At 37.8% G+C, this 26,894-nt stretch overlaps 1 protein-coding gene across 50 annotated transcripts in view; it reads right to left on the bottom strand.

Moving 5' to 3' along the window:
• Nucleotides 1-1,728: 1,728 nt before the first annotated feature.
• Nucleotides 1,729-26,894, bottom strand: part of SVIL (supervillin) — a 134,464-nt gene continuing 109,298 nt past the window's right edge. For 34 of the 50 annotated variants that reach the window (XM_086862445.1, XM_086862303.1, XM_086862320.1 and 31 more), the window contains 22 exons: nucleotides 26,721-26,789; nucleotides 21,050-21,200; nucleotides 18,306-18,389; nucleotides 18,137-18,223; nucleotides 16,933-17,110; nucleotides 16,539-16,711; nucleotides 15,141-15,296; nucleotides 14,245-14,381; nucleotides 13,579-13,726; nucleotides 13,309-13,454; nucleotides 12,307-12,482; nucleotides 12,062-12,206; nucleotides 11,338-11,614; nucleotides 9,523-9,674; nucleotides 8,270-8,375; nucleotides 7,266-7,473; nucleotides 6,301-6,434; nucleotides 5,489-5,644; nucleotides 4,941-5,084; nucleotides 4,099-4,220; nucleotides 3,143-3,298; nucleotides 1,729-3,015 (listed from right to left, as the gene is read on the bottom strand). In XM_086862445.1, coding sequence (XP_086718571.1) covers nucleotides 2,929-3,015; nucleotides 3,143-3,298; nucleotides 4,099-4,220; nucleotides 4,941-5,084; nucleotides 5,489-5,644; nucleotides 6,301-6,434; nucleotides 7,266-7,473; nucleotides 8,270-8,375; nucleotides 9,523-9,674; nucleotides 11,338-11,614; nucleotides 12,062-12,206; nucleotides 12,307-12,482; nucleotides 13,309-13,454; nucleotides 13,579-13,726; nucleotides 14,245-14,381; nucleotides 15,141-15,296; nucleotides 16,539-16,711; nucleotides 16,933-17,110; nucleotides 18,137-18,223; nucleotides 18,306-18,389; nucleotides 21,050-21,200; nucleotides 26,721-26,789 — 3,192 coding nt within the window. In that variant the 3' untranslated portion in view covers nucleotides 1,729-2,928. The remainder of the gene's footprint in view (nucleotides 3,016-3,142; nucleotides 3,299-4,098; nucleotides 4,221-4,940; nucleotides 5,085-5,488; nucleotides 5,645-6,300; nucleotides 6,435-7,265; nucleotides 7,474-8,269; nucleotides 8,376-9,522; nucleotides 9,675-11,337; nucleotides 11,615-12,061; nucleotides 12,207-12,306; nucleotides 12,483-13,308; nucleotides 13,455-13,578; nucleotides 13,727-14,244; nucleotides 14,382-15,140; nucleotides 15,297-16,538; nucleotides 16,712-16,932; nucleotides 17,111-18,136; nucleotides 18,224-18,305; nucleotides 18,390-21,049; nucleotides 21,201-26,720; nucleotides 26,790-26,894) is intronic. The other 16 variants (XM_086862508.1, XM_086862429.1, XM_086862499.1 and 13 more) reach the window with 1 other exon arrangement.

The following is a 26,894-nucleotide window of genomic DNA, read 5'->3' as shown; positions in this document are numbered from 1 at the left end:
AGCCCATTTCATTTGCTAACAAATGTGGGGAGGAATAATTGTGTAATCAAAGAACAGTACTTTTAAGAGTCAGGATGGGCAGTTTTAAACCGTAAGAAATATAATCATGACTCAATGCCTCAAAGCTACGAAATTGACAGAAAACACATAATTCCATGTTCAATGTACTACCTTTCTTCATGTGCAGACTCCCTACACCTGAAACTTTGCCTAAACATGGAGTTCTTGTGTGTCTCTTTGAAAAAAGCAGAGAACACCAGGTAATCCAGGCAAGCAATCAAACCAACCCTGTCCCCCTACCCAGACAAGACATGTTTCAGCTCTATTCCCCATGCAGGGCTCTAAAATCAGTTCATAAATATTTTAATGGCCCTTTGTAATTTGCCATAAATGGCATGTCTGTAGTGGAGAGGTAAGGTAGCAGAAGGTTAAAGCATAATCTACAGGTCTGCCTAAGGCCTTGCACTGATTTGCTTTCTGTTGTCAGCTTCACATTTCAGGAAAGCATTTTGGTAAGTAACAAGTATATAATGGATAATAAAGTATTTTCTGCAAAATCTTAAAGCTTTCCTGGGCAATGTTATGAGCAAAGCACCCAGTTAGAAAGTTGGGTTCTGTGTCCTGGTTCATGGAACTGGGCCATTAGATATGAAATAGTGTAAAATTTACAGGAATTCTGAGATCTGGCAACAGTTTCAGTGCCTATGGTCTCCTCGCTGGCTCTTCTTGTCTTTCAGCTGAGATTCTGAAGGCTTTAGAGGTGGGTGAATGTTGCCCTTCAGCAGCACTTGAAGGACTGATAATGCTTTCAAGGAACAAAAGCAAATGATACTACCCTGTCAGAGGGAAAAACAAGGTCAATCATGCTATGCAAATCAGCTCTCTGTTGGAGAGAAAAATCAAAACAGAGGAATCTGCTACCCTCATGATACAGACTGAACATGAATAATCAAAACCTAATTCCTGCTTGATTTTATCACCAGAGAGGGTGAAAGAGGAAAATATATGGGTGCAAAAATACTTGCATGAATATGTAGTGACTTTGGAAACATCTCAGTGCTTGAAAAATAAATTTGTCACTATAAAGCCCTGCATTTTCAAACTAACAGTTCAGGACCTCTGAGGAACTGGCATCTAAACAGTTTTTTGCTGGCGTCTATGTAAGAAGCATTCTGGCTCTGAATACTGTTCCTAACATTTTCATTTCAGTTCTTGACAGAAACCAGTACATGAAAGGAAATACTCCAGTGCTGAAAATTCACCTGTAAAATCTCATGTCAGGTGAATAGTACTTGTGTATTTCTAAGTTTTGAATTCATTTACTATAAGACTTGATTACAGCTTACCAAGCCATCTGTCAAAACAGGATTCACTTTAACTATGGAGCAATACTTACTGCAGATCTTGCAGAAATCCATGCCTCACACATTCAAAAATCCTGCTTCAAGGCCCTAGGCCTAGGAGAGTGACAAGGACAGCAACAGGCACCACCCCCAAGCCAGGAGGAGCTCTAAATGGTTTCAGGGCAGAAGGAAAGCCAGGAATGAAAATGTGAAACCCACTAGGATACCAGAGGAGAACCACACAGCTTATTATAGAAATGCCAAATGCCTGAAAAACATTTCAAACCATTAGCAAATATTTACTTGAAGATTCTATTCAGTGACCCAACTGACTGAGTAAAAACAATTTTATCTTCAGTGCTTATTGAAAGAATGGACACAATGCTCATTTTCAATTCAAATTTTACTCCCAATTGCACAAAAGTTGAAAAGATTTTTTTCAAATTTTGAAAACCAGCATAATAATTTTGGTTTCATATATAAAACAGGGAAATCCAAAGAATACAGAGTTGTGTGACTTACATGTTCCATCATTCAGCTTTAAAGTTTTCCCCAACTTTATCTCATACATTGATTATTTTCTACATTATCTGCTTCTCAAATTATAACTCTGTACAACACCCACAGACATCTAAGGTTAAAATATTTTGAGAAAATACTATGTTATGGAAGGTTCCAATGCTAATACAGATTACAGTACAAATTAATGACAAGTCAGAGCATCACTAAGAGTTTATTCAGAAGCTTTTTACTTTCGGTTCTTATATCACAAAAGACATGTTTAATGTTTACAACAAGTATTAGAAACTGAGATGTTTTTATTTCTACTATTATAAAAGTAACATAGAAGACTGTTCTAAGCCATCTTCAAAATGCAGACCAATCTTTTTTTTTTTTGTATATAAACTGTACACAAAAAACAAGGCACTATACATTTTTGGATAATAAAGTATAAAGGTTGATTTGCATCGTTTCTCAAGAAATCCACGCTATAAATACAAACGCTTTGTTCGGTTTAGCACCTGAAGCAGCACTGAGAACAATTATTAACTATTGCAAAGAGAAACTTTTCAGAATGCAAAGGAGATACATATGGGTGGTATAGCTAATTCAGTAAAAGTAACTGCCATCCAGCTACTTTTCTGTAGTTTTGACATGGACGTCTTGAAAGTGAATATATATTGCATTGTTAAATACATACTTGTTCTATGTGTTTATATAAATATAAATTCTTTGTAATCCACAAACTAACAAAATAACACTTTACAAAGAGAACTTCTTTAGAAACAAAAATGGCAAGTATTGGATATAGCCAAAGGACACCTGCAGCAGTAGCTCAAGAAGCTACTGTTTAAGTGCATAGGAGAACGGAGCTTAAACACATTACCTTTAAGAGTCAAAATTTAATTCCATTTTCAAAGAGTTCTCTTGGCCTTTTATTATAATATTACACACCTCCAGATAGGTAGTCACTAATAACTTCAGATTATTTTTATTTGTTCTGTAAATGTAGGGTACAATTCTTCTAAAGGACATAGAAAGTGAGAGTGGACATCCCTTTAGTGCTCATGCCCATAAACACAGCTTAGAAAAGTCCTTTTGCCTTCTTCAGGTTAACCTGCTTCCAAGATGGCAGTGCATTGTACTCCTCTCTTGTCATCTCTAATGCAACCTGCATTTAAAATGAGAGGATGTACTATTAGCAAAAACAACTGATGAGTAGCACAAACAGCAAATTACTTTCTTGCATGGTTAGGCATAGATGCACAGAGTTAACAGTGCACCTATTCTCTCCTTACCTCAAAGTCCTCATCTGAAAGGTAAATTTCAAGCTTCAGTGGATCAACTCCCTCAGGCAGAGGCCTAGCTAAGAGATCTGCTAATGGATACACTGTTTTACACAGCTTGGCCAGCACATCCTCTACAAGTATTATCTGATTAGAAACATCAGCATCCTGGAAGGAGAAAAGAAGAGAATAGGATCACAACGCTGAAACCATCAACTGTGCCAATGGCCATCTGCAGATGGCATGGGATAACCTGCCCTGCCTGAGCACAAAGCTGTATGTCCAAATGTGCACACAGGCCAACAGACCTGCCCTACAACAATTTCACAGCCAAAAACTGGTCTGCATTTAGCAGAAGGATATCCTGTACTCCCAGAATCTCAGTTTAAGGCTGAAATCTGTTTACTCATGAAGCCAGCATTTCCTACTATGGATGGCTGCAGAAGACTTACAAAACAGAAAATGTCATTGTGTTGAGATGCCCCTTCATTGGAAGCTTTTAAAGCAGCCTCATGTAATTTGGCTGTGACTCTGAATCCCAGGTGAGGAAGTTAGAGCCCTTGGAGCCAGCTGATCCTTCGAGAGGTGTTTTGCTCCCCTGCACTTCGAATGTGGGGAACAGACCAGAACTGCTGCATCATTGCTGCATGACTAAAACAGCTATTCTGTTAAGCTCAACCTCTAGCACATCTCTTTCTAAGAGATGATTCAGGTAACACTTCCCTTATGTTTTTAACAAAAAATGAGAAGTTACATGAAAAATAAAACAGCAGTGCCTCTGATATACATATTCCCAGTCAGAATTTAGAATTTAGCTGTTCATTTTTTTCCTGTGCAGACTCCCAATTTGTGCTTTCTAAGTTTATCCTCTGGATCCTGGGGCTTGACAGTGGAAACAACCAATGTTACTGACAACAAAGACACAATTACTAGCAATAGGAAACAGATTATGTAATGAAAAGATTTACCATTTCTGTGATCTCTGCAATGTCTTCCCTGTGCTCCCAACTTGGGAACATATTAGTGAACGTCAGAGGCTCTAGGCCAGCATGAATTAGATAGGATTTTGGGGGCTTCTTTACATTTTTTCCTAAAAACAGTCAAAATACAAAAAAAAGAGAAAGAAATTACAAAAAGTACAATATTTTGAAATCTCACCCACTATCCAAAGTTACCTCCTAAGGATATTTAACTTTTTTTCCTGAAAAGCTGAAGCAGTTTAAGGCAGAAAGAATAAATTTTCCAGCATTTCTTTTTTAATTAATATGGGACCTTTTAACACGCTTTGCAGTATTCTTACACCTGCCTTTTACTGTATCTGACTGCAAAGATTAAAACATATATGTTGAAAATCCCCAATGGCTACTTCTAACCCAATGTGTTTCTTATCTTAAAGAGACTTTCTTATCTAAAAACAGACTTAGACTAGAGTAAGCAGACTGTAATAGTCTGAAATTAGCCAAATTCAGGTAAATGAAACCTTCTGTATGCTTAGCAGAAGTGTCCTGCCAACTACCAAGCTTAAGCTTGAAGGCTCTTAAGTGAGAATGTTTAAACTGTTAACTTGTGATTCTGAGGTGTAACACATTTTATATAAAGGCTTTCCACTGAGAGTGGAGTCAGCAGAGAATCTTGGCAATTTCGGAACAATGCTGTTACTAGACAAATGTTTTGCTAAGAAAGAGTGGAGAATTTATCATTAAATAAACTGATGTTTATTGATAGCATTGGGGGAGCACCTTTCAGCTCAGGATAGAAGGCATGGACAGGTGTGACACACTCAGAGCAGTCAGGCACAGCAGTCTGTTACCTTTGCAGTACCGGAGCACTGTCTCCATGGCGCATTTCCTGTCTGTAGCCCACCTGATTCGAGCTGATCCAGTGATTTTGTTCTCCACAGGCCACCAGCCTTGCCATAGGTACACTTCATGGTGATTGTCAACAAGGAAGAGTGCTACACAGTCAGAAAATAACAAATCCATCATTAGCCACTTATTAGTTTTGTAATCCTCTAAACAACCCCAGTCTTATATGCTTGTCTGCATCACAACAGGATCATTTCACATCTAACCAGTCCCTTTTGTTAATCACCTGGCTAAACTTCAGCTGGACTTTGATTCTCTGATATAAACAATGTATTTTTACAGCAAGCTTCTGGGATACATACATACACTTGATTATTTCTCAGCATCTTCATCATGGAAAAATTACTGTTATTGCTTAGTACTGCATAAGCATCACATGCACATATTTTCCTGTGATATATCAAATTAAAAGTGCTTACAATTACTGAGACACTGCCCGATGTAGGATTTAGTCATCTGTTTTCTTGTTGCTTAAGTATTTTAAAGCACATACCTGGCTGTGGGGCAGTGTAAAGATCCTCTTGCAAGAATGGCATGGAATTGATGACAGCAGGGTCTCTTGAAGGGTAAACATACTCAGTGGCTGAGAATTCTCCTGATGAACTACTGAGGCTGAACAGGCGGGGTGTGAAATTAAACTTTCCAGGATCTTTAAAGAACAAAAATTAGGAAGAGTCACAAAAAAAATATGTTAGACTTAATTACAAAAACTAACAATACACTTAAAAAGTGACTGTAAGTTTTCTGGGTTTTGAAAAATCAGGAAAGACAACCAGATGTCTTGAGGGACTAGCAACAGCTGTAAAGAAGTAGAGCTGAGCGGCTGGCTGCTGTCAGTCTGAATCCGGTCCTGGTTAGTTACTATCAGCCATTTCATAACTGGCTGTTTTGCAGCTTAAGTGAAGCAAACCCATCTCAGAGTTAGCTGACAAATTTTCCACTTGGTAAATCAATTCCCCTGCTACCTCTGTTGGCAGTTTCAAAGCAAAGGCTGGATGGGAATGTGTGCAGAACTGCCGCTTAAATCCCTTCAGAAGAGAAGCAAAATATACTGGTAACAGTGTTAACTATTGCTCTGTGCTTCCCGAATACAAAGGGCCAGCACAAGCAGGGGAGAACAAAATTAAACACTTGGTTTTCCAGTACTTTCCTTCTAGAACAGTATTAACTCAGTAAAATATTTGGAAGCATTTCTCTGAAGAACTCAACTACCAAAAAGTTCTTCACAAACTTTACATTAAATCTGACAGCTCTGTAGACCAGTGAAGTAAAATGCGAGTGCCAAAGCCAGGAAGGCAGGTCTACCTTGCAACATGCAATCATAGGCCTTCCGATCTCTCCTCCCCAGTGCGTCCCAGAATCCCAAGGGCTCTGACCCTTCATCACATTCATGAATTGTCACCTTGCTGCTGCTGTGCAGCCCTGCCTCCAGAGGACACCTACGAAACACAAAGAAAGAGTGAACTCGGTGTTCCTGCCCCAAACACAACTAACACAAACCTGCTGTCCACTCGCATTAGTGGACCCCAAAAGTACCCTAAAGGTTTGTTGTGGACTTCATGCCAGCACAGGCACTTTGAAAAATTATCAAAAAAAAAGACAGGGAATTTCAACAGCTATTCTTGTATCATTTGGATCACATTTCTAGAGTGAAGGAGATGCTCACATGAGTTCTCAGTAGGGATTCTCACTGGCTGTTTTTGTAGGCTGCTGTCCGCCTTGCATGCTTTCCCAAGTTAATTTCCTCTTCCTCTTTATTCACAAGGCTAGATTTTAATCCTCCTACCTACCTCCTACCTAATTTGCTATTCAGATGTTTAGCATCTCACTCCAAATGGAAAATGACTTTGTTTTAACTGTAATTAAACTGTAATTCCTAGTACAGTAGGAAGAATGTGGATGCCCCATCCCTGGAAGTGTTCAAGGCCAGATTGGATGGGGCTTTGAGCAAGGTGGTCTAGTGGAAGGTTTCTCTGTCCATGGCAGGGGGACTGGAATGACATGGTCTTTGAGGTCTTCCACTCTTCAATTCAAAACATTCTATGAGTCTATTAATAAATGCACTTGACCTTCAGTGAAAGTAATTACAGGATATGAGTTTTCTCCACTCTACCAAACCAACCAACCTTCACTCCTCTTCCTGACTAAGCATGCACATGCTGCATTTGTACTTAGAGGACAGCTTTATTAATTTCAAATTTTGAGTAAGACTACTTCAAGTAAATTGGTAGTCTATATAATCATCTCCAAAATATAGGTCAGAGACTCACTGTTCTTTTATTTTATTGGCTGCTGTTCTTCCTACATCTTTGGTGTGAGACTGTGCTTTGCAGCCATGCCACAGGTAGATGAGAGCTTTGTTGATATTAAGGACAATCATGGATGTCCTGGAACGCAGGCTGCTGCAGTGACATGCTACTTCAAGTAAGTTTCCTTCATTGGGAACTTCTCCTCGCACGCAATAAAGCCTCCAGTCACCTGAAGGAGACAGGAACAGAGCAGCACTATTAGAAAATCACATGGGACTGAAAATTCATAACCTCTGCTTTGGAACAGCTGTTCTCATACTGCATGCCTACTTGTCACAGAATGAACTAGCTAAGCACCAGGTTTGGCTAACATTACTTCAGAAACCCTGTGCAGAAAATATGCCTTCTAAAACCTTGCTACAAGGGTGCAAGTACTGAGAGCTGAAGAGCTTAACAGAGCAGAAGAGTCAAATTCTGCTGCTTTATGTGGTGAAGAAGGGAAACAAACACAGAATTCCTCCTATTCAGCTCCTCTTCCCTTCTGCACCTTAGGAACATAAGGTCACAGTCAAGTGAAAACTGGAACATCTCCAAGCTACACTTCCATTGAAATTCTCCTACCTCCAAGACTGCATTCAAGGAATAGGTTACAAAAAGCAATGATTGGGTAATAAAAGCTTAGAGCTTTCTTTGGAGCAGAACTGATCATAAAAACACTTTTCTTTCCCAGACTGTGTAGAAAAGAACCTACTTCAAAGCAAATGGGCACTTGGCTTAAGTAAAACCAAACTAAAAAAAATTGTATGTGCATCAATACAATCAAGTCAGCATGCTCTAGGGTGACAAAACCCATTCTCTGCTCAAAAAAGAAAAAGGGTACCTTGAAACAAAGTATTGCAAAGCTGTCTCAAGGTTTCATGGCATTAATTTTTCTTTTCTACAGAGTATGGTAATTGAATATAAAGCCCTCCACAACAGCTAAATAAGGATTTTGGGGCAGAAACTCTTAACTAACAATAATTTACTTTGTGCATTTTCTTCTTCCTCTTCCCTTCTTCCAGCATGCACAATCATCCCTCCTTGGAAACACTGCAAGAAGCATGGTGGTTCTTTCCCTTGAAGCACTTGTACCTGGAAATTGAAAACACCACTCTTCAGTAAAAAAATAAAGCAAGTATACAGACTCATGAAAAGTGGCCTCTATGGATTATTAAAAATTATATAGTTATGGCCACCCACGAAGATGGCTTTCCTTCTACTTTACAACTGCTGACTATTGTTTAAATTACCATATATCAGTGTGCAATGGGTTCCATATGTGGCCTATTAAAAGAAACCTCTAGCTGGAATCCAGCAATTGAGTTTAAGAGGATAATGGAATACCAAATGGACTTTAATTTAAATTGGTTTAAACTAACCATTTTTTGAATTTTATGAATTTTTACATAACCTGTCCACCGTGATCAATGTTCACTGAAACCATTATGGAGATAACATAGGAACTAAAGATATGAAATTAAATTAAATTAAATTAAGATTTCTGTGATAACATGCATGTTCTTTGCTCACTAAACATTGCATTTGGACATAGTCAAATTCCTAAACCAGCTATGTTGCAGAGACTCTCACACTCTTACATTTCTCCTTTATGAACTCTTGTCTTGCTGGTTATTTCTATGCTGTTGTTAAAAAACTAACTAAAGCAGGATCAAGGTACAGAAACTAACTTTAAACCACCCATCTTGTATGCTGGTAACAGTGAAGCCACAGCAAGCCCAAGTCTGCCTAAAGACAAAGCAAACAAGCTGGTTCTCTCAGCTTCAAACTGCATTTGCCAGAATCTCTGCAAACAACGCAATTAGTAAGTAATTACAGAGTAAGCAAATTGAAAATTTCAATGTATTTTTTTGCCTTGGCCTGTGGAAAAGTGCTTCTCCTTAACACTAGGAAGACAGTCCTGCTATCTGAACATGTACTTGAGAGGACAGCATGAATCTGTGTAACTGTGCTTCACCGGCAGGGAAGGGAGGAAAGACCTTCTTCTTCAGCCTTTTTCAGAAATATCCTTAGAAGCAGCATTTGGGAATGACAATCCATAAAGGAGCTTATGTGTCTCTGGCAGTTGGAATAATGTCAAAAGTAATTTTGAGGTCTGACTATTTGTAATGGCAAGAACATGTTTACAGAAAGGGAGGAAGTAAAAAAGATCATTCCTGTTTACTGTTCATGGCTACCCAGACAGGCAAATCTTACCAGGTCTGCCATCTAGAAAGCTCACCTGTGCTCCTCTCTCTTCATCAAGTTCCACTGTCATGAGCGCTGATGTTCCTTTCTCACTCACTGTGGAGTGCCTTCCTTGCCAAAAGAAATACACGCATTTCTCTTTTCCAACAGCCCGTACTTGTTGCTCTCCTTTTTGTCTGCTTCCAACTGTGAAACAGAGAGCACATGCTGAAGAAAGTACTCTGGCTATAGGTTTAAAAAGCACATGGTTTAATCTCATCTGCCAGCTCAGCACTATCCCATCCAGAACAGGAAAGAAAAAATGTGCAATTGAAAGAACATTAGGTCTTCAAGCCAGAGGGTCCCTGTGCAGAGCTGGCATTGTCTCCTCAGGTGGATGTAAGCCCAAAGGCAGAGATGCCTGTGTTGATTGGAGAAAAAGATGTAGAAAGACCTGGTACTATCTGGAGAAAAATAACTGACAACATTTGAGACAATTTGCATGTAAAATGGTATGTCCAGTAATGTTACCAGAAGAGTGCATTATGGCTCATTTTCCACATAACAAACTGTTTGGCAGCAAGAGAGAGCAGCTGCTTTTTTTTTTTTTTCCTTAAGAATTGGTATTTAGTTGTTATGATAAGCAAATAATGTTTACACCAAGTGAAATTCACAACACAGCCACTTACAGAATATTGCACTCTTTCCAGTGAATAGAGAATAAACACGTAGAATTAAACCAAAGACTTAAAAAACCCAAGAGTTTTAAAACAGATTTTTTAAAAAATGTTAAAATGTCTGCCTTGATTCCAGCAGTGCTGAGCAACATCCAACTGAAACACTTAGGAGAAAGCATCCTGTTTTTTTCAAGTTGAGAATTCTCAAACCACTACTCACTTCTAAAATTTATGGGTTTCATTCTTATCTGTACATTCAGCCCATAAAAGTACTGCCTCCTACATAAAAATTTATTCTGTTTTGGAGTGATAGAATATGTTTTCATCCATTTGAATCAGAAGTCTGTTTACAGTTCAGTACTAGTGTTACCCACTTCTCCCAAGACTTACAAGCTTTTGTATTTTTCTTGGATTTGCCAGAATCTGATCTCAACAATCCTGACTAAGACCTACCTACATTTTTTTGGCTAAAAGCCTGAAGCTGTATAACTGTTATGGTGCTTTCAGTTGACTTTAATATACTGCTATTTGGAACAATCAGTTTTAGACTATTTATCTTTAACTTACCACAAAACCCACCTATTCTTAGTTTAGTGCCAAAGGGGAGAGTTCCAATGGGCTTATGGAGCTCCTGGTCCTTAGGCTTTAGCTGCTGCTCTCAGGCTCTTTGTCAGAGCACTGCTGAGCCTCAAATCCAGATCAAAGGGTTTCCAGCAACAGCAGAAAGGATAGCAAGGGCAACGAGCTGGCAAGGGCTTTTCCTGTCATTGTTACTGATCTCCATAACCAGCCAAGGTTTTTCTTGTTGCTAAGCCTACCTTGCCTCTTGCAAGACATTCAGACTGCCATTAGTCCAGCTGCCTAGTTATTTTGGTATTAAGATGTGGGCATAATTCTGGCTTAATAAACTATCCTCTGAACATGTACACCACCAATGGTGAGTAAAAGCAGAGATGGACAGCATTACATTTGGTGTATTAAAAATAAGTACTTCTTTATTTCCTACTGCTTTCTTTTAAACAAAATATACAACTTCATTTTTTAATGACATAGGAAGGCTAAATTAGCATCCCTAACTTTTCAAGCTGTCTCATATTTATGGAAATCTAGGTCTGGATCTCACTGCTAACAGCAGGAGTTTTAGCTGCAGTTCTGCAAGGATAAAATGGAATAAAATGGAATTGTTCACTAACCTGTAGTGCTCACCATGTACTTCCACTTCACCACATATGTGTCTCCCTCATGAAACTGCCCTATGCTTTGCTTAGGCAGTCTACTATAATCAAATTCCAGGATGTGCCAGACATCCACAGAGGCAGTGATAATTTCAAACTGCCTCCCATCTTCTCCTTCTACCAGTCCATAGCCCCGGCCAATATTCATTCCATCCAAGACTGTGCCCACAGCTGTTTGAGGCACAGCTACCATTAGCATGACATCATATGGTTTAGAGTCAGATCTGGATTCTTCCTGTCAGAAAACACACAGAAGAGATTTCTTTGAGCACAGCATTTTCTTCTTCTTGCCCCACAGTTCCAGTCAAACATTTTGACTCCTGCATATTGCAGTACTTTATTATCTCATTGTCATCATTTGGTACCCTGTCAAAGGCACCTCAGCAGTACTCATTGAGCTACCTGGCTTGTATATAAATAACAATAAGAAATAATGTATAATATTATATTTATACATAATGTATATAAAAACAATACATAAAATATTATTATATTATAATCTATAAATAATAGTAATATAAAACAACTCTTTGGGTTCACTGTAGGAGGTGATGTTCTGACCCCTACATCAAAGCCCACAAGATAAAAAAATGTCCTCTTGATCCTTGAGTACAAGATTCCCTGATTGCCATCCCAACTAGGTCATCTAGTTTGAAATACCTAGCATGCTTATTATATGCACCTTCTGGTGAAGGGATTCACTAGAATTCTTCTCATTGAGTTTCTTCAGTTCTGTCCAATCAAGAAATTTTTCTTTGAACAGTATCGTCTCATTATGTTCTGTGAGTCTGCCAAATACAGCCCAGTCTGGGCGTCCCTGTCCCTTTCTGTGCAAGGGAACAAAAGACACAGAATCAAATTAAACACTGTGAAAAGAGGGCAAGAAAAGGAAATACCTGCAATGAGACTAAATTAGAGTTACAATACCTGGGTATGAGGGGATTGCATTCTCCTGGGTCCAGAGGATTTATATCACAATTGGAGTAGTCAAAGGTGCCATTCCATAAGTGCTTTGCCAGCTGGAATGCCACTTTTCTTTGTGCTAAAGTAACTTCCTTTCCATGCCATACATATACTTCACTGCCAAAATCAAACACCAGCACCTAAAATCAAAACCAAACAATAAAAAAAAAAAAATCAACCTACCATTAGGTTAGGTGATACCCTGATCCTCCAGTTCCCTTGTGCTGAACAGAAACTCCTCCAAATATAAATTTCTCCGTGACAATAACAAGTAGCACTGCAATGCAAGAAAGGACAGGCCAGTGGTCTGCATTGTGATGTCCAGTTTTTGAGGATGATTGGAAGCAAGTAGGGGGAATGCTGTGAGGTGTATCTTTAGCTAAAGTCACTAGCAGGTTAGAGTGTTCTTACTGCTAAAAACCTGTTTCTGTTGCATGACTGACAGCTGTCCAGTTTCAGTAGCTTTCTATGACATTTAGAGAATGCCTTGTCCTACAGCCAGGGAGGGCTGACAGAACACACAATATAGACAAAAGGCAGCGACTTCAATACTTTCAAGAAAACACATCATGTCTTCATTTTAGAAACCTGCTCTAATTCTGACTTAGATGGGTGAAATGGTTGTTGGAAGAGGAAAAGTTGGCTAAGGGATAGAAGTAAAAGCAGGTTTTATTTTATTTTGATTTTCCAAAGTGCTACTTGTTTTGCACTTCATGATTCTGGGGTAAACCACTGTTGGCAAAAAAGATTTACACTTCCTGTAATAGTATTTTACTTTGAAGATAATGTGAACTAATTTCTCAAGACCTGCAGGACACTCCTGGACAGAAAAGTGTGCTGAAGCCTTTCAGAAATACACAGGACCCAGTTATCAGCAATCTTCTTCACGAGCATTTGCAGTTACTACAAGTGATTATCAGCTGCATGTTCCTGCACTTACCACAGGAGCACTAAGTGGCACAATACCTCTTTTGGTTGCAGCAGGGTACATTTTGGCACCTTTCCCCAGTAGTCATCCTCAGGAATGAGTTTATCCTCTACGAGGCGGTAGATGCAATTTGTTTCTATTATTGCGGCTTCATACATTTCGTCTTCTTCAGGACTTCCAGCGGCTTAAGGAAAAGAATATCAAAAATAACAAAAAAAAATTAACTTCCAACTATCTTCATTAAAGAGAACTGACTCTACTATTTTACTGTGGTAGAGCACCAGATCTGTAACTATAACAATGCTTACACTGGTAATTTGTCTGTCCACCAAGGAGTTTCCAGAAGTCTTTGGCTGCGTGGGTATGGGTATTTATTCCTTCTTCTATAGTCTGTATATAAGAAGCTCTACAGCCAAGTTCCCTCTTTGTCTGAATTAAAGTTGCAAGTTCTGAAGCCTAAGAAATTAACAGTTATCTGAACAGGATTGCTTAAGTCTTTGGAAAACTTGTGCAATATTCTTGCTCAGTAAGAAGGCAAATGAGATGTAATACAGTAAATAGAAGAAGAAATGGTTATTATTTATTGCACTAAATAAACAGACACTAGAAAAAAATGTTACAGAAATGCATTCATTCTTTCATTTGCCTTAAAGCAACTGATCTCAGTGGACATGGGAATAAAAAGGACATCCTGCAATTCAGACTATTTTTTTTTTGAGTTCAGTCTGTATCCTGAGGATATCCTTTTTTTCTCTTGCAGCTTCACAAACTACACACTCCTTCACAAACATCAGCTTTCATTCAGTGCATGATCTAAAACATATTTTCAGGAACCCTGCACATCTCCCTTTCACGGACTATCAGTTACATTCCACTTTTTGAGAGAATTTGCACTAAGGCTCTATTTCATCAGAGACATATACTGCCATGGTTCTAAAAATAAGTAATAAATAAAACCTCACAACAGTACTGACCTTCGCTTTTTCTATGACATTTGCAAACTCTCCTACCCACAAGAAACATAAATGTGGAGTTAACAACAGGAAACAGTCTCCACTGTTCAGTGATGAGGCTCGTGGTTCAACTAATCTTGTTTGAACATGTCTTCTTCCTAAAGAGAAAACAAAGCTAATTATATTCCTTCAACTACTACTATCAAATGCCACGATCTGATTTGTTTTGAATGAAATACAAACAACCCCAGCACATGAAGCAAAATATGTGGAAACAGACTGTTTAAGAATAATTAGAAGACTACTACTGTGGAAAAAGAGTTTACTCACAGCAAACAAAACAAATGTTGTCTCCTATCAACTAATATTTCTATTATTTCCTGTTCTTGCTTTAACAACTGTATCCTTCTGGAAATAAATGAATTAAGTAAATGGCAGACAGCAGCAAAATTCCAGAACTTATATTTGCTTAAGTGAAATCATAGCACAATTTCTGTAGGCAGTAAAAAGTTTTAAGAATTTAGGAATTTTAAGAATTTTGCTTTCCAAGACCTAGCTATTTGCAGAATCAGATATGTTACTATGCACAGTAAGGGGAAGTGGAGCAAAAACACTGTCACATAATTTCCAAGTTATATTGAGCACTGTAAGAATGGGACAGTTAAAGACTTTCCACAGGGAATAGCCAGAATTTCTGAAATATTCTGTTTTCCCCTTGGGAAATACACCAGTGTGGATCAATAAAAACCTATTTATAAGGTTTAACTTTTTTACAGAATTATCACTTATTTTTTCAGGTTTTGGATATAAATCTTGACCTGAAGATCTAGAACAAGTTAAGCATTTAATGTGGTAGCAACTCCCCTATGTTACATTCACCCTATTATTTATGGAAAGTAAAAGCAGTTCCAACATACCTTTAATTTGCAGGAGCATTAGCTTCTTGTATGGCACAGCACTGTTGTTAGAGTTTTGCTCTGTTAGATTAACACTCCGCAGGCTAATGTTGCTGAAGTTCTCTTTGCTTGCCAGGCCAGCAAGTGCTACTTCTGAGAAATTTGAATTTGTAGACACTTACATATAAAAAGAAATTGGAGGAAAGACAGACATAAAAATAACAAAATTATAATAAAAAATTGGTTGTTGCATTAAGAAAGTAATTTCTGTCCATTATTTCCAGTTTTTCTTCTTCTCCATAGCAACAGCAAAGGCAGGTTGAACTCAGATTAACCACTATCCCAAAAGATTTGTGGGTTTAGGATTATCTAAATTTCTAGATATCATCCAAGAGTACACTGTCAGTGTCAGAATTATGCTATTTGGCAGAAATACCAACTTTGCTAGGAACCATCCTACCCAATGTTTTGTGAAGATTTTCAATGCCTTATAAGTAATAATAAAAGACAGCACAGAGACATTAACTGTAATTCCCTTAAAATCTGGCTGAGACAGTGTGATGCAACACACTCATTTACATTTCAAAGTCCTAGTCGTGTTTTACTGTAAACTTACAGCCCAGATTCTTGGCTACTTTTGATTATTGCTCAACCAAAGACAAGATACTTTATGAATTTATAACTCAGGGAAATCCTTCTCATAAGATGGCAACAAAGTATAACATATATAGTTAGTGTTTTCATCTGTACAATCAACAGTTACAGAGGATCTTTTGTTACTGAAGTGTAATAGAGAAAACTTGTACCCCAAAATGTAAGAGTGGCTTGACAAATCTTTGAGTAAATTTTACAGTGATGTCTTTGCCATCCATCTGGTTGTCAGGAGAAAGCAACTTCCCAAGGAAAACACCTTGTATGAACCCTGCCACAAAGCACTGATCCTTTATGGAAATTAATCATAATGAGTCAAGAAGGCTAATTCCATTTTCTGAGAGAAAATTAGGCCAAAATTGAGTCCAGTGTACCTGAACAAAAATTCATCTATTCTTGCCAGCTCTCACCCCAGCATAACCAAGTTGGATCTGTTTTCCTTGATCTCCTGTCCTCACTCTGCACACCCTGCAGGCATTGTGGATCGCTCTCTCTCTCTCTCTCTCTCTGCGCAAGGTGACAGTGCTAAAAAGAAATAATTAAATCTATGTACAGGAGGTGGCTATAGGTAGCTTTCCCTGAGGAAGTCACACATGCCCTTCTCTCCAGGCCTCCTAGACAGTCTACATTTCACCTTATACCTCAATCAATTTATTGCCACTCAGGGAATATGTTCCATTCCTTCAGTTCTGTTTATTGCAGTGGGATATTATTTTTTTAATTAAGAAGTCAAGATGGTGTCTTATATAAATCATTCTGCTAGCTTACTTTTTTCTACTTTCATTCTCTTTGACTCCATGAAGGCAACATTCAGTCTTTGTTCAGTATATTCATGAAGAATATCTTGTCTTGCTGCAAGCATTTTCAGGGGGTTTCTTGAGGACTGGACTCTCCGCATAGGCCTAACTGCACGTTTGTGCTCTGCTACAGAAGATGTCAACCTGAAAAACAAATAGTGTTTATAATCATCATCTAATTTTTCCAATCAGAATCATCTAACGAAAAGAAATCAGGATCAGTTCGTCAATGCAGGCAGGAGCCTGATCTCAGAAGAAATAGATGTGCCCAGTTCTAAGATACCTACAAGATGACTTAGAGCTGAACATTTTGAACACTGCCCTTGTGTCTGCACTCAAAACAATGAGGAAAAAGTAATTCTTACTTTGGTGCATAAGGATCAAAGATGGCATCGAAGTCCTCATCAAGGTCCAAAGGCACTGAGGAGGAAGGGAAATCCACATGGCGATAAAATTTGGAAAATGTTTCATCATCATCCAGCTTCATAACCTCTTTCACAGATCTTCCTGTAACTGTCAGCACTGTCTCTTGCATCCCAGAAACTGCAGGAAAGAAACACCTCACCCAGTAAATAATCATACTAGAGTTTCTCAGTCTAGAAAAGGTAAACATGGCTTGTTTGGTAATTGTCTGAGTAATTTGTTTTTCAGTGTGGTGGTGGTGTTTTGTTTTTGTGTTAGCATTTTTTAATTGATGGTAGAAAAGTGTGTTCATAAAGAATACTGAAACAATGTAACTGCTACTCATATACAACAATCATTATACAAAATGGTAGGGAAATATGGCTAAATGTAAACTTCAGCACTGTAAAGGAACTGCTATAGTATGATGATGTAATCATTTTAGGGCCATGTATATTCCACCTTGCCTCCAACTGTGTAAATCCTGCCTTTGAAATGATCTAGAATCACAAATGGAAAAGTCACTACCTCAGACTAGTGAGTGTGGCACAGTAATTATCCTGCACTAGTGCCTCCTGTACTGAAATGTGAACACATTTGTTACACTACAAATTACATAAAGATTTTTGTCTTACAAATGGAGGACAGAAATATGAGATGGAAACACCACAGAACTCTAGAGAGCTTCATAAATAGCCAACAGGCTGTACAAGGAAGCTGATGAGCTGCTACAGAGTCAATTTTCAAAAAAGCAGGAAAATGAATGAATTGTGCTTGGGAGCAGCTTAGTATCCTATTTTGATTTTAATAGGACATTTAAAGATATTTCACTGTATATGACAATATGGTTTAGATTGGCTGCATGCTCTTAGGAAATTCTGTCCTACAGAAAGATATGTACAATGTTTAGAGAACTGCATAGAGAATTAAGAAAGTTATTTAGGCATCTGTGACTTATTCTAATGTACATTTGTAATACAACTGCAAAAGGCTTTTCTTCTTAAAATTCAGCAAAGACTGAATCACAAAAATAAAATTATCATTAACTGCAGTCTGAGTAAAGAAATGCTCAGTTTCTGGCACAAGATATTTTAACTAAGGGGCACTTCAATCAATTTACTAAAGTCAGAAGATGGCTACACTGCCAGCCTTTGTAACATTACCAACCTTTGTTATTCAGCCTTCCCAAGAATGACTCCAACTTGTCAAGCTTCATATCGGATTCCAATTGCATATCAGGCCTGGCTTCAATTTCTAAGCAAACCAGAAAGTAAAACCTGTTAATTGATGGGAAGTAAATAAGCCTGACCATGTTTCAGCCATTTTTATTTCTTACCTTCCAAGGGCTTTGTAACTGGAGTGGTAGACTTTTGCCGGAAAGGGGATGCTACTGATGTTAGTGCACTTGGAGAAGCCAGGCCTGCACAAGGACACAGAACACAGGGAATGCAGCCATGAGTCAGCCTGTTTCCAACAGTGATGACAGAGAAGCTATTTGGGGAAAGCAGATGAGCCTGGCTACTTCCTACAGGCCAGCACACTGCCCCAGCCTTCCCAGCTGTTCTATAAGAGATGGCAGAGGGCATTGCCTACTCCTTTAAACAGCAGCCTCAGAAACCCCATTCACAAGAACAAACCTTCATTTCCAAGTGTCTCTTAGCAAGTTAACACAAGATACAGGCTTTCTCTGGAATGTAGAAATTTTTCTCCTTTAAAAGGTAGCAGCAGTTCATTTGGTCTATATTTTGGGCGCCAGCTGTACCACAAGCTACATTTTAAAAACATGGATGTGTTTTGAACAAAAAGATATGTTTAGCAGGAAAGTCACTGTGATCTTTCTAGGCACCCTCCTGTCCCCTTTTTTAAATTTAAGGACATCTCTATTAATACACATAACAGGATGCATCTGACTTGTGAATGCTGTCCCTGGATTTCACAGTAATTCTTGGGCCCTGTTGGGTTTTTAAGAACATGTGGAAACTGAAGTAGAGATGGAAGTTAGAGCCTCCACCATATCAAGCATTACCCTCTCCTTTTGCTGTACTCTCCTCCATCCTTTTCAGTAACTATTATAAAGCAATTAATTCTGGACTCAGTGGATAAAATAAGGATGGATTTTTCAGTCTTAGTTTTCATGCGAATCTACACTTCTCTGGTAGGAGAACTGCACTCTATAGGAGTCATGGGTTTTATTAGGTAGAAAAGCATACTGAGACAAAGCATTGCACCTAGTAACTTTTGTTGCCCAGACTTTCAGCAAATGGAAAATAGCCATTTACACTTTTCTCTATTTTACACTTAGCCGTAGTTTACTAATTACTGAGCCATGAAAGTTTAAGCCTTTAGTTATTTTGATCAGATTGAACCAATATTGTGCTAGAATAACAGATATTAAACATGTTTCACTATCTTTACTGCAAGTCCTAGCAATATAATTGTCATACTTGTTAAACAACAAGTTAAATTTGGAATATGATTAGGTAGCTTTTCCACAAGCAATTTTTTCCCCTGTTACCTAAGAGATTCAAAATTCCAGCAGGTTTTAAGTCAATGGGTAAAGCCTTCCTCAAGACACACTCAAGAGGACACAGCTCTTAAGCAGCTCTAATAGCACATAATTCACAAGACCACACATTTAGAACTGCTTAGGAAAGGATCACCTTCCAATTAGGACTGAATAATTTTCAGCCATAAGAAGCAATTAAAATTCAGCATCTGTGCACATGCATATAACAAATATATTATTTTGCATTGCTTTCTCATAATCTCTTAAATTAAAAACTCATAATGATAATTTATTCTTTCAGGATATAAACCAGTACACATCTAACTAAAATCTCACTTGGGCTACTTTTATTGATTACATTGTCATTGCATTACTCTGCTCCTTCAAAAGAATGATCATAGCACCTAAAGAGATTCTTTCAAGATAATTTCTTTTTCTCATTAAGAAGAGCAAATGCTACCATCTTCTTTTTCTTTCCAAAGACCAATCTATTTGCAAAAAAAGAAAAAAAATCTCAAAGAGCAGGTCTGTGGACAACTTAACAGTTTTTCTTGGTGACCCTCCAAAAAGGGCTACTCTTTAAATAGTGACAAACTGTCATTTCTAGCAGCAAAACCATGTAAAATATAAGTAGCAGCTAAAGTACATTACTAACAGTGGTAATTTCTAATACTCTTTATCTGTTTGTCTGGCAACAGATAGTGGCTTAGATTGCAAGCAGTTACTCCTGTTGCAGTATTGCCCTTGCCCTACAATGATTTTTTTTGTTAATGGTTGTAATTTAATTCAAGGTTCAATGTTGTTGTGTTTAATAACCAAGTCCTTTTAACAACCCAAAACCTTGTATTCATTAAGCACAAGAGATCAGTTTAGGTGCCTTCTTCCCAAAGCTACGATCTCCCCAGGCACGCTGCATGAACAGCTGCATTCCTACCATGTACAGCCTTCAGAGACTCTTGTCCTCTTTAGAAGAATGATTAGATATGGAAACAGCGACTGAATTTAAGAGATCCCAATAAAGTCAACATTGCTCCCTTGTCATTTCTGCTCTGTGGTTTTATGCAGAACCAGGGAATCTTTAGCCAAACATAACACTTCAAGTTGTTGTCCAAGAGAGCATCCATAAAAACAATACTTGTTTGCTAAATATTCCCAGTGATCTAGGAGTGGGGGAAATGCCAGCAACAGAAACAACTTGATTTCACAACTATTCTCTAGACAGTGCAGCTGGGTTTTCAAAGGAAGAATAAGAAAGAAAGAATAATCCAATGCCCTGTGGGTTGTATCAGAAGGAAAACCAAAACATATATCCCTGTTCAAGTGATAGATTTCCACCAGCCAGCCAGAGTCCAGTAATAAGTGGATGGCAGTGCAACAAAGCAGAACAAAATGGATCAATACCACACCCACAAGAAACTCAAGTGAATAGCCTCGTGCCACGGTATTCAGCTGAAGATCAACACTTTTCCCCTTGCTAAATACAGATGCTGCTTCTGAATAGCTTTAGTTTGACTTTATTTTGACTAGACAGATAAGAGGTGTCTTATTTATATTGGGATCATTTCATCACTGACCTTTTTTTACCATTCGTCCAGCTACAGTGAACTGTGTGGAGTCATTGGCTGCTCCTTTACCCTTGGACTTCCAGGCTTCTTCTCGAGCTGTAATCAGGTGTTTCCTCTCCTCAATGGTCATTTGGCTCTCCTGGTTATCTGCCATTCTTTGCTTTTTAGGGGAAAGAAAGAGAGATATTTAAAAAAACCTGCTAAAGACATAGCTGAAGACTGGCTGAACATTTCAACAGACAGATGCAGAGGGAAGGAAGCAGGGAACAAGCTGCTGCAGTGAAGTCACACACACAGCATAGTGACCCTGCAATGCTTCACTGTCTTGCTGCTCCTTTATGCTGTGAGTACAAGGTTTTGGTCTGTGCTCTTTGACCTTTTCTTGGGACTACCAGCCAGGGCAGATGGCACTCTTCTACACAAAGCAAACTACTCACTCCGTGTTCCAGGCCTTGTTCTTTTGAACCATGACTTGCTAAACAAGCAAGATCACTACTGACTATGAGCAGATGTTTTCAAATATGCAAATCTGCAGGTGGCACAGGGTAAAACAAAAAAGTGGTGAAAACTCAGTAGGTGATTCCTTATTAGTCTCTTACAATAACTCAGCTCTCCAGGCAGGATTACCAGTCTCTCCAGAGGTTTCCACTCTAGTTCTTAAGTCAGCTAGCTCTACTAAATATTTCTCCAAGGACTGTGATTGTCTCTACCACTCCCTCTTTTTTTTTCCGCTAGGTCACCCTTAGCTTTCCTTTCTTGCTTTAGAGGTTGGCAGCCAACAGCTGAGTGATTAGAAGCAGAATGTGCACTCAGTGCCCTTCTCACACAGAAGGATTGATGATGGTACTTTAAGTAGGAAAGAAACTGAATTTACATACTCTGGTGTAGCTAGTTTCAGGCCAAAGGACTATTACTGTAATATACTTATCTTTTAAAACTATCTACATTTCAGAGATTACACTGCATAGAAATCAAACACAGAAGCATTTTTAATGCATGGGACTGTCAGCTCTAGAATTACTTCCAAGTTGATGCTATTCATCATTTTGCTTCACAACCTAGCTGCTGGAATTGAAAAAAACAAATGAAAATCTCAAGCTTTAATACTGCTCTAGCTCAGAGAACCACAGAAGGGAAACACAAACGTATGCACAAACTTGTGTACACAAACATTCTTCTCCTTTCAAGATACAAAGAAGATATTCTTATTTTTGATTTTCTTAAAAACCAATTAGACTAAATAAATAAGTCATTTTATATAAAAACTATTGTGACTGATGGGGACACTCTAATATAGAGACTTTGTAGCTTTCAGCATTTACCAGGATTAGTAGACATCAGCCAGAAGAATGAAGACAAGGCAAGAGATGGTTTGTACAAGGATTAGGACCATGAGAGCCCTCCACTACTTCCCTCCGGCTCCGTATATTTCTGCAGCCCTCTGCAGTAACACTTTGTATCAATTTATCAGGAAAGAGAGCTGGACAGCCAGACAGTATGACTGCAAACCATGATAATCAAGATTAAAAACTCTGATTTTTCCCCAGAACTCTGAAATGTTCAAACAACATATAAGTCTATCCAGTGTAATTTCCTCATCTGTCAAAGCTTCTGAATGTTTTAAAGAAAAACACTGAAGAAATCTCTTTCCTTTCTTCCAATCTCTACCCATTCCAGTGTCAGCACAGCCACCTCTGGGAAGAAAAGTTGCTAGAAAAAACCAGCAACAATATATTAATGAAGACCTGGGCAGCAAATTAATAAATACCTAATGAAGCCACAAGTAAAATTTAATACACAAACCAAATATTTTTAGTTTAGTAAGGATGCTGACTCCCATTACAATATAAGGGAAGTGAGGGAGAAAGAAGCAGAAAAAGTAAAATCATATGGATTTAGTTTTGGGTTTTTAATCTTACAGGAGTCTTAATTTTGGATTTTGTCTCCAGGAAATACCTGAAACTTCAGAATCTACAGAGCTACTGAGAATTCTGAAGATGCAGACCTAGAAAGTATGTGTGTTAATCACTATAGACATGAATTGCCAGAAAGATTGTCAGTAATTCTGGAGCTGTGTCAAGGGATAAAAGAAAACAGCTGTTGGACAGGAGAAATAAAGATTTCAAGCTGTTACACTGGGCAAAACATCTTTGGAGTTCCTAACCAAAAAAAAAAAAAAAAAAAAAGACTGGGTGCATATGTTACACAATTTGGAGTAATTTCATACAAGATCTCTTCCTAATGCATGAAGATTAAGAATCCTATCTTAATCTAATGAACAAATGAACTAAATATTATAAACTAAATAGACACCAAGCAATTCCCAATAAACTTAATTTTCTTTAATAGTTCTGCTTAAAAACACAAGTATATGCCACAATCAAATAAATAATAATTTTCTATAGCTAGAAAGCTAATAAGAGCCAATGCAACTGTCAAAAAAATTTCACTGCTAGTTTGGAACAGTTTAGAAAGCTTTCAGAATTGCCACATGGAGCATTTCTAGAGGAATTAACTGGTCACAGCACATTCTAGTTGGGAGAAAACATGTTAAGAAAGCTAAAACTCAAGAAGATTTTAAGTCCAGATTTTATTTCTAAGTTAGAAAACCCAAATTATGATATGAAAGAAGAACCTCTAATTTGCAACTGTAAAAATGTCAAACCAAAAATTAGTATATAAAAAAATAAAAATAATATGTAAAAGCTTATGAATAAAACAGCTCCAATGCAATTTTTTTCGTTATAAAGGTGGTTGATTTCAATGAAATATTATCATTTATTGTGTGCAATAGATGGATGTGTTCATTGACATATTCGACAAAATAGCTGGAAAAGGAGATGTCCCAAAACACAAGAATTAATTTTAACAAAGCCTTTGAAAATGGGAAAATAAATAGTAGAAAAGCTCAGATGTGGACAACATTTGGAAGTAAAACTAAAGCATGTAGGAACAGGTCACACAAGCTGTGGGTTGTTCCAAACACCCATGAAAAGACTGCTGCAAAGACAATCAATGAAGAATCACCGGCACATAATTAATGCCATTCCACATTATGGAAAACAGGTTTAATCAAAATGGTAAGTTTGATGAGCTCAAGTATGATTAAATATATTAACACAGTTATCTCTGATTTCTTTAATATATTTGAGTTAATCACAGATGACATTCTGAGGCAGATTTTTTTGAGCAATATAAAAATATCAGAACAGCTTACAGAGGCTGTAAACTGGTTAACTGACTGAAAAATTATTTCTAAACAGGAAAGAGCCATGCAGTGATCTGATTCATCCCAAATTTGATCAAAATGTTTTCATGAACATGGAAAGCAAAGGATGTAGTCTCATCCCCTGAGCAGACCCTCATGATGACACCAACATACAGAAGAATGATGAAGATAAAGAAGAGATAATGACATAGATGGTTGGAAACAGATATCAGAGAAGTCTGGTAAACCAGGCTTTTAAGGGAAATGTTATTTGAAAAGGGAAAAAAACCCAACCCAACCAACTAGAAAGACAGAAAAAGAAGAGAGACAAAAACTCCCATGGAAAGTTTTCTGAACAGATACTCTGTACTGGAATAACTCATCCATTTCCAGGCTCCATGCTTTTACCCAGGATGCTGACAATTTTGAAAGGTTTTAGGAAATGGTTGAAATATTTTTTAAAAATCTACCTCAGATTATATCAGAAAAGTATGTATTTTCACTGAAGAAAAGGTTAAGAGCTACAATTTACATAGCAAGAATAATAACATATGAAAAATAACTTAAAATTGCTGAGAATTTTCCGTGTGCTGACGGTTTAGAATTAAGGCTGTGTGTTTTTCTAAAAGATCCTGTTTTTAGCCTGGGAAGGATTTATAGACTCAACACAAGAACAGTCAGAAACAGGGATTACTTTCTCCCACTGCTTGGCTAGGTTGGATGGTGATATTGGTCTTTTTTAGCACTGCAACACATTTCTTGAGGGTATGGCAGGCACTCCCCTGTTCATGTTAAGGAAGGGGCTACATCTAGGCAATGCTCCATCTTATACCCTAGAATTTTGCAGTCCAAGCAGTGTCCCCTTTAGGTCACAAGAAACTGAGAAAGGGTGGTCTGTTAGCATGCTGGTGTGCTGTTTTGTTTTGTTGGTTTTGGTTTCTTTTAATACAAGAAATAAAATAACTCATGCTTTTCTGTGTGGAAGAGCAAGGCTGCTCCTACCTGAGGGAGTCCAAACCAAGAATGAACACAAAAAAATTTGTTTTTCCAAAGAGGGTTCTATTTAAAACCAATGCTATAAATTATATAAAAGAAGGATTAAAAAGCTATCTACTTGTTTTTTAATACAAGTTACTTCTCTTGTTTAAAGACAAAAAAAGCCTAAGGAGAATCCAGCAGTTTTTCAAGGATTATAAAAAGTCTTTGTGTTATTTTCCTCTGCAACTTTTATATGGGCCTTGTTATAAGAGAACATGGAAAGAAAACTCCAGTGCAAACATATGCCTTTCTGTTCAAAAGTGGTTTGAGGAAAACAGAACACACTCACCTCATGTTTGGTGCAAATAACGAAGTGGTTAACTGTGCCAGGAAAAAAAAACCCTAAAGAAGTTTGCATGTACCTTGACACTGTGCTAGAAGGAAGCAGCCTGCTAATAGAAAGAGCAGGATGTAGCTTACCATAGTCAATGGAATGATGAACACCTTTTTTACTGTCTTCCTTTTAAGACAGATGGAATGAACAGCTCATTAAAGGATTTACTGTCATTACTGGAGGGTTATTATTAAATTAAACTATATTGTTATCTTCTAGATACATAAAGCTGGTGAACTCTATCACAACAAAATAGGTGATCCAAAGTAAATAAGCTGTATTAAATCCAGAACTTACAGGACAGAGGTAACACTAACACATTTCAGTTACTAAAAAAAAATTCAGTCCAAAATTTAATGTTTAATTAAAAACTCTCATAGTAAAAATTCATATTCAAAACCAGCTGTGGAAGTGAATGTGGAAATGATAAATATCAGTAATCTAAATGTTTATAATATATCCAGTAGCCTCTTCCTTAATCATCATCCTCAACCCAGCAATGAATGTCTGCTCCTTGAATTCACTGCCATTACCCATGCTGATCAGAAAGCTCCCAGAATGCAGCACACAGACTGTGGGAATGAAGAACCCAATGGATTCCTTGTAGCACAGGAACCACAAGAGTGAGCTGGGAGGCAAGGGACAAGGAGATGTAATACAGCAGAATTTGATTTGCATGGATTTATTGAGAACTTCCAGACAGCTCTCCTTGTTTTCTTGTGGTTTTCTGCAGCTTTTTTCTTTGCCCACTTTGCCTTTGCATTTTTTACCTATCAAGGTCTACTATCCCACTGCTCAAAGACAACTTTGTTATGTTGTTCTGGCTGTAGAAAGTTTATATTTCTCATTATCTATTAATTCTTTAAATTGTCTATGATGGAATTGCAGAGGTACAGACATGATGTTGAGGAACACTTCACATGAAGCTTCTCTAACTTTCACTGGAACAGCAGCAAGCAAAACACATTATTCCCAAGCAAATACAAAGTTAACTCTAAAGCCACAAGTTGCTTGAGGAATGTGCGTCATCAGTCTGAGTGTAATTTTCTGTCTCATTCCTCCCTCCAAAGATTAAATAGAAAGTTTATATAGCATTTCACCTTCCATCTCCAAGGATGACGGTCATCAGAAATCAGAGAGCTTGATTCTTTCAAACTAGTACTACAGACCTTAAAGGAAGAAAGAGAGAGAAGCAGGAAGATGGGATAGTCAGAGAATAGAAGCAGGATGTGCCAAGGCTAAAATCCTTTACACAGGGACTATGGAAAAGCACC

This window comes from Cyanistes caeruleus, chromosome 1, assembly GCF_971803275.1.
Source record: "Cyanistes caeruleus chromosome 1, bCyaCae1.hap1.1, whole genome shotgun sequence".
In the NCBI taxonomy this organism is placed as follows: domain Eukaryota; kingdom Metazoa; phylum Chordata; class Aves; order Passeriformes; family Paridae; genus Cyanistes; species Cyanistes caeruleus.
The sequence above is the reverse complement of the archived record's forward strand: the minus strand, read 5'-3'. Positions and strand labels throughout refer to the sequence as shown.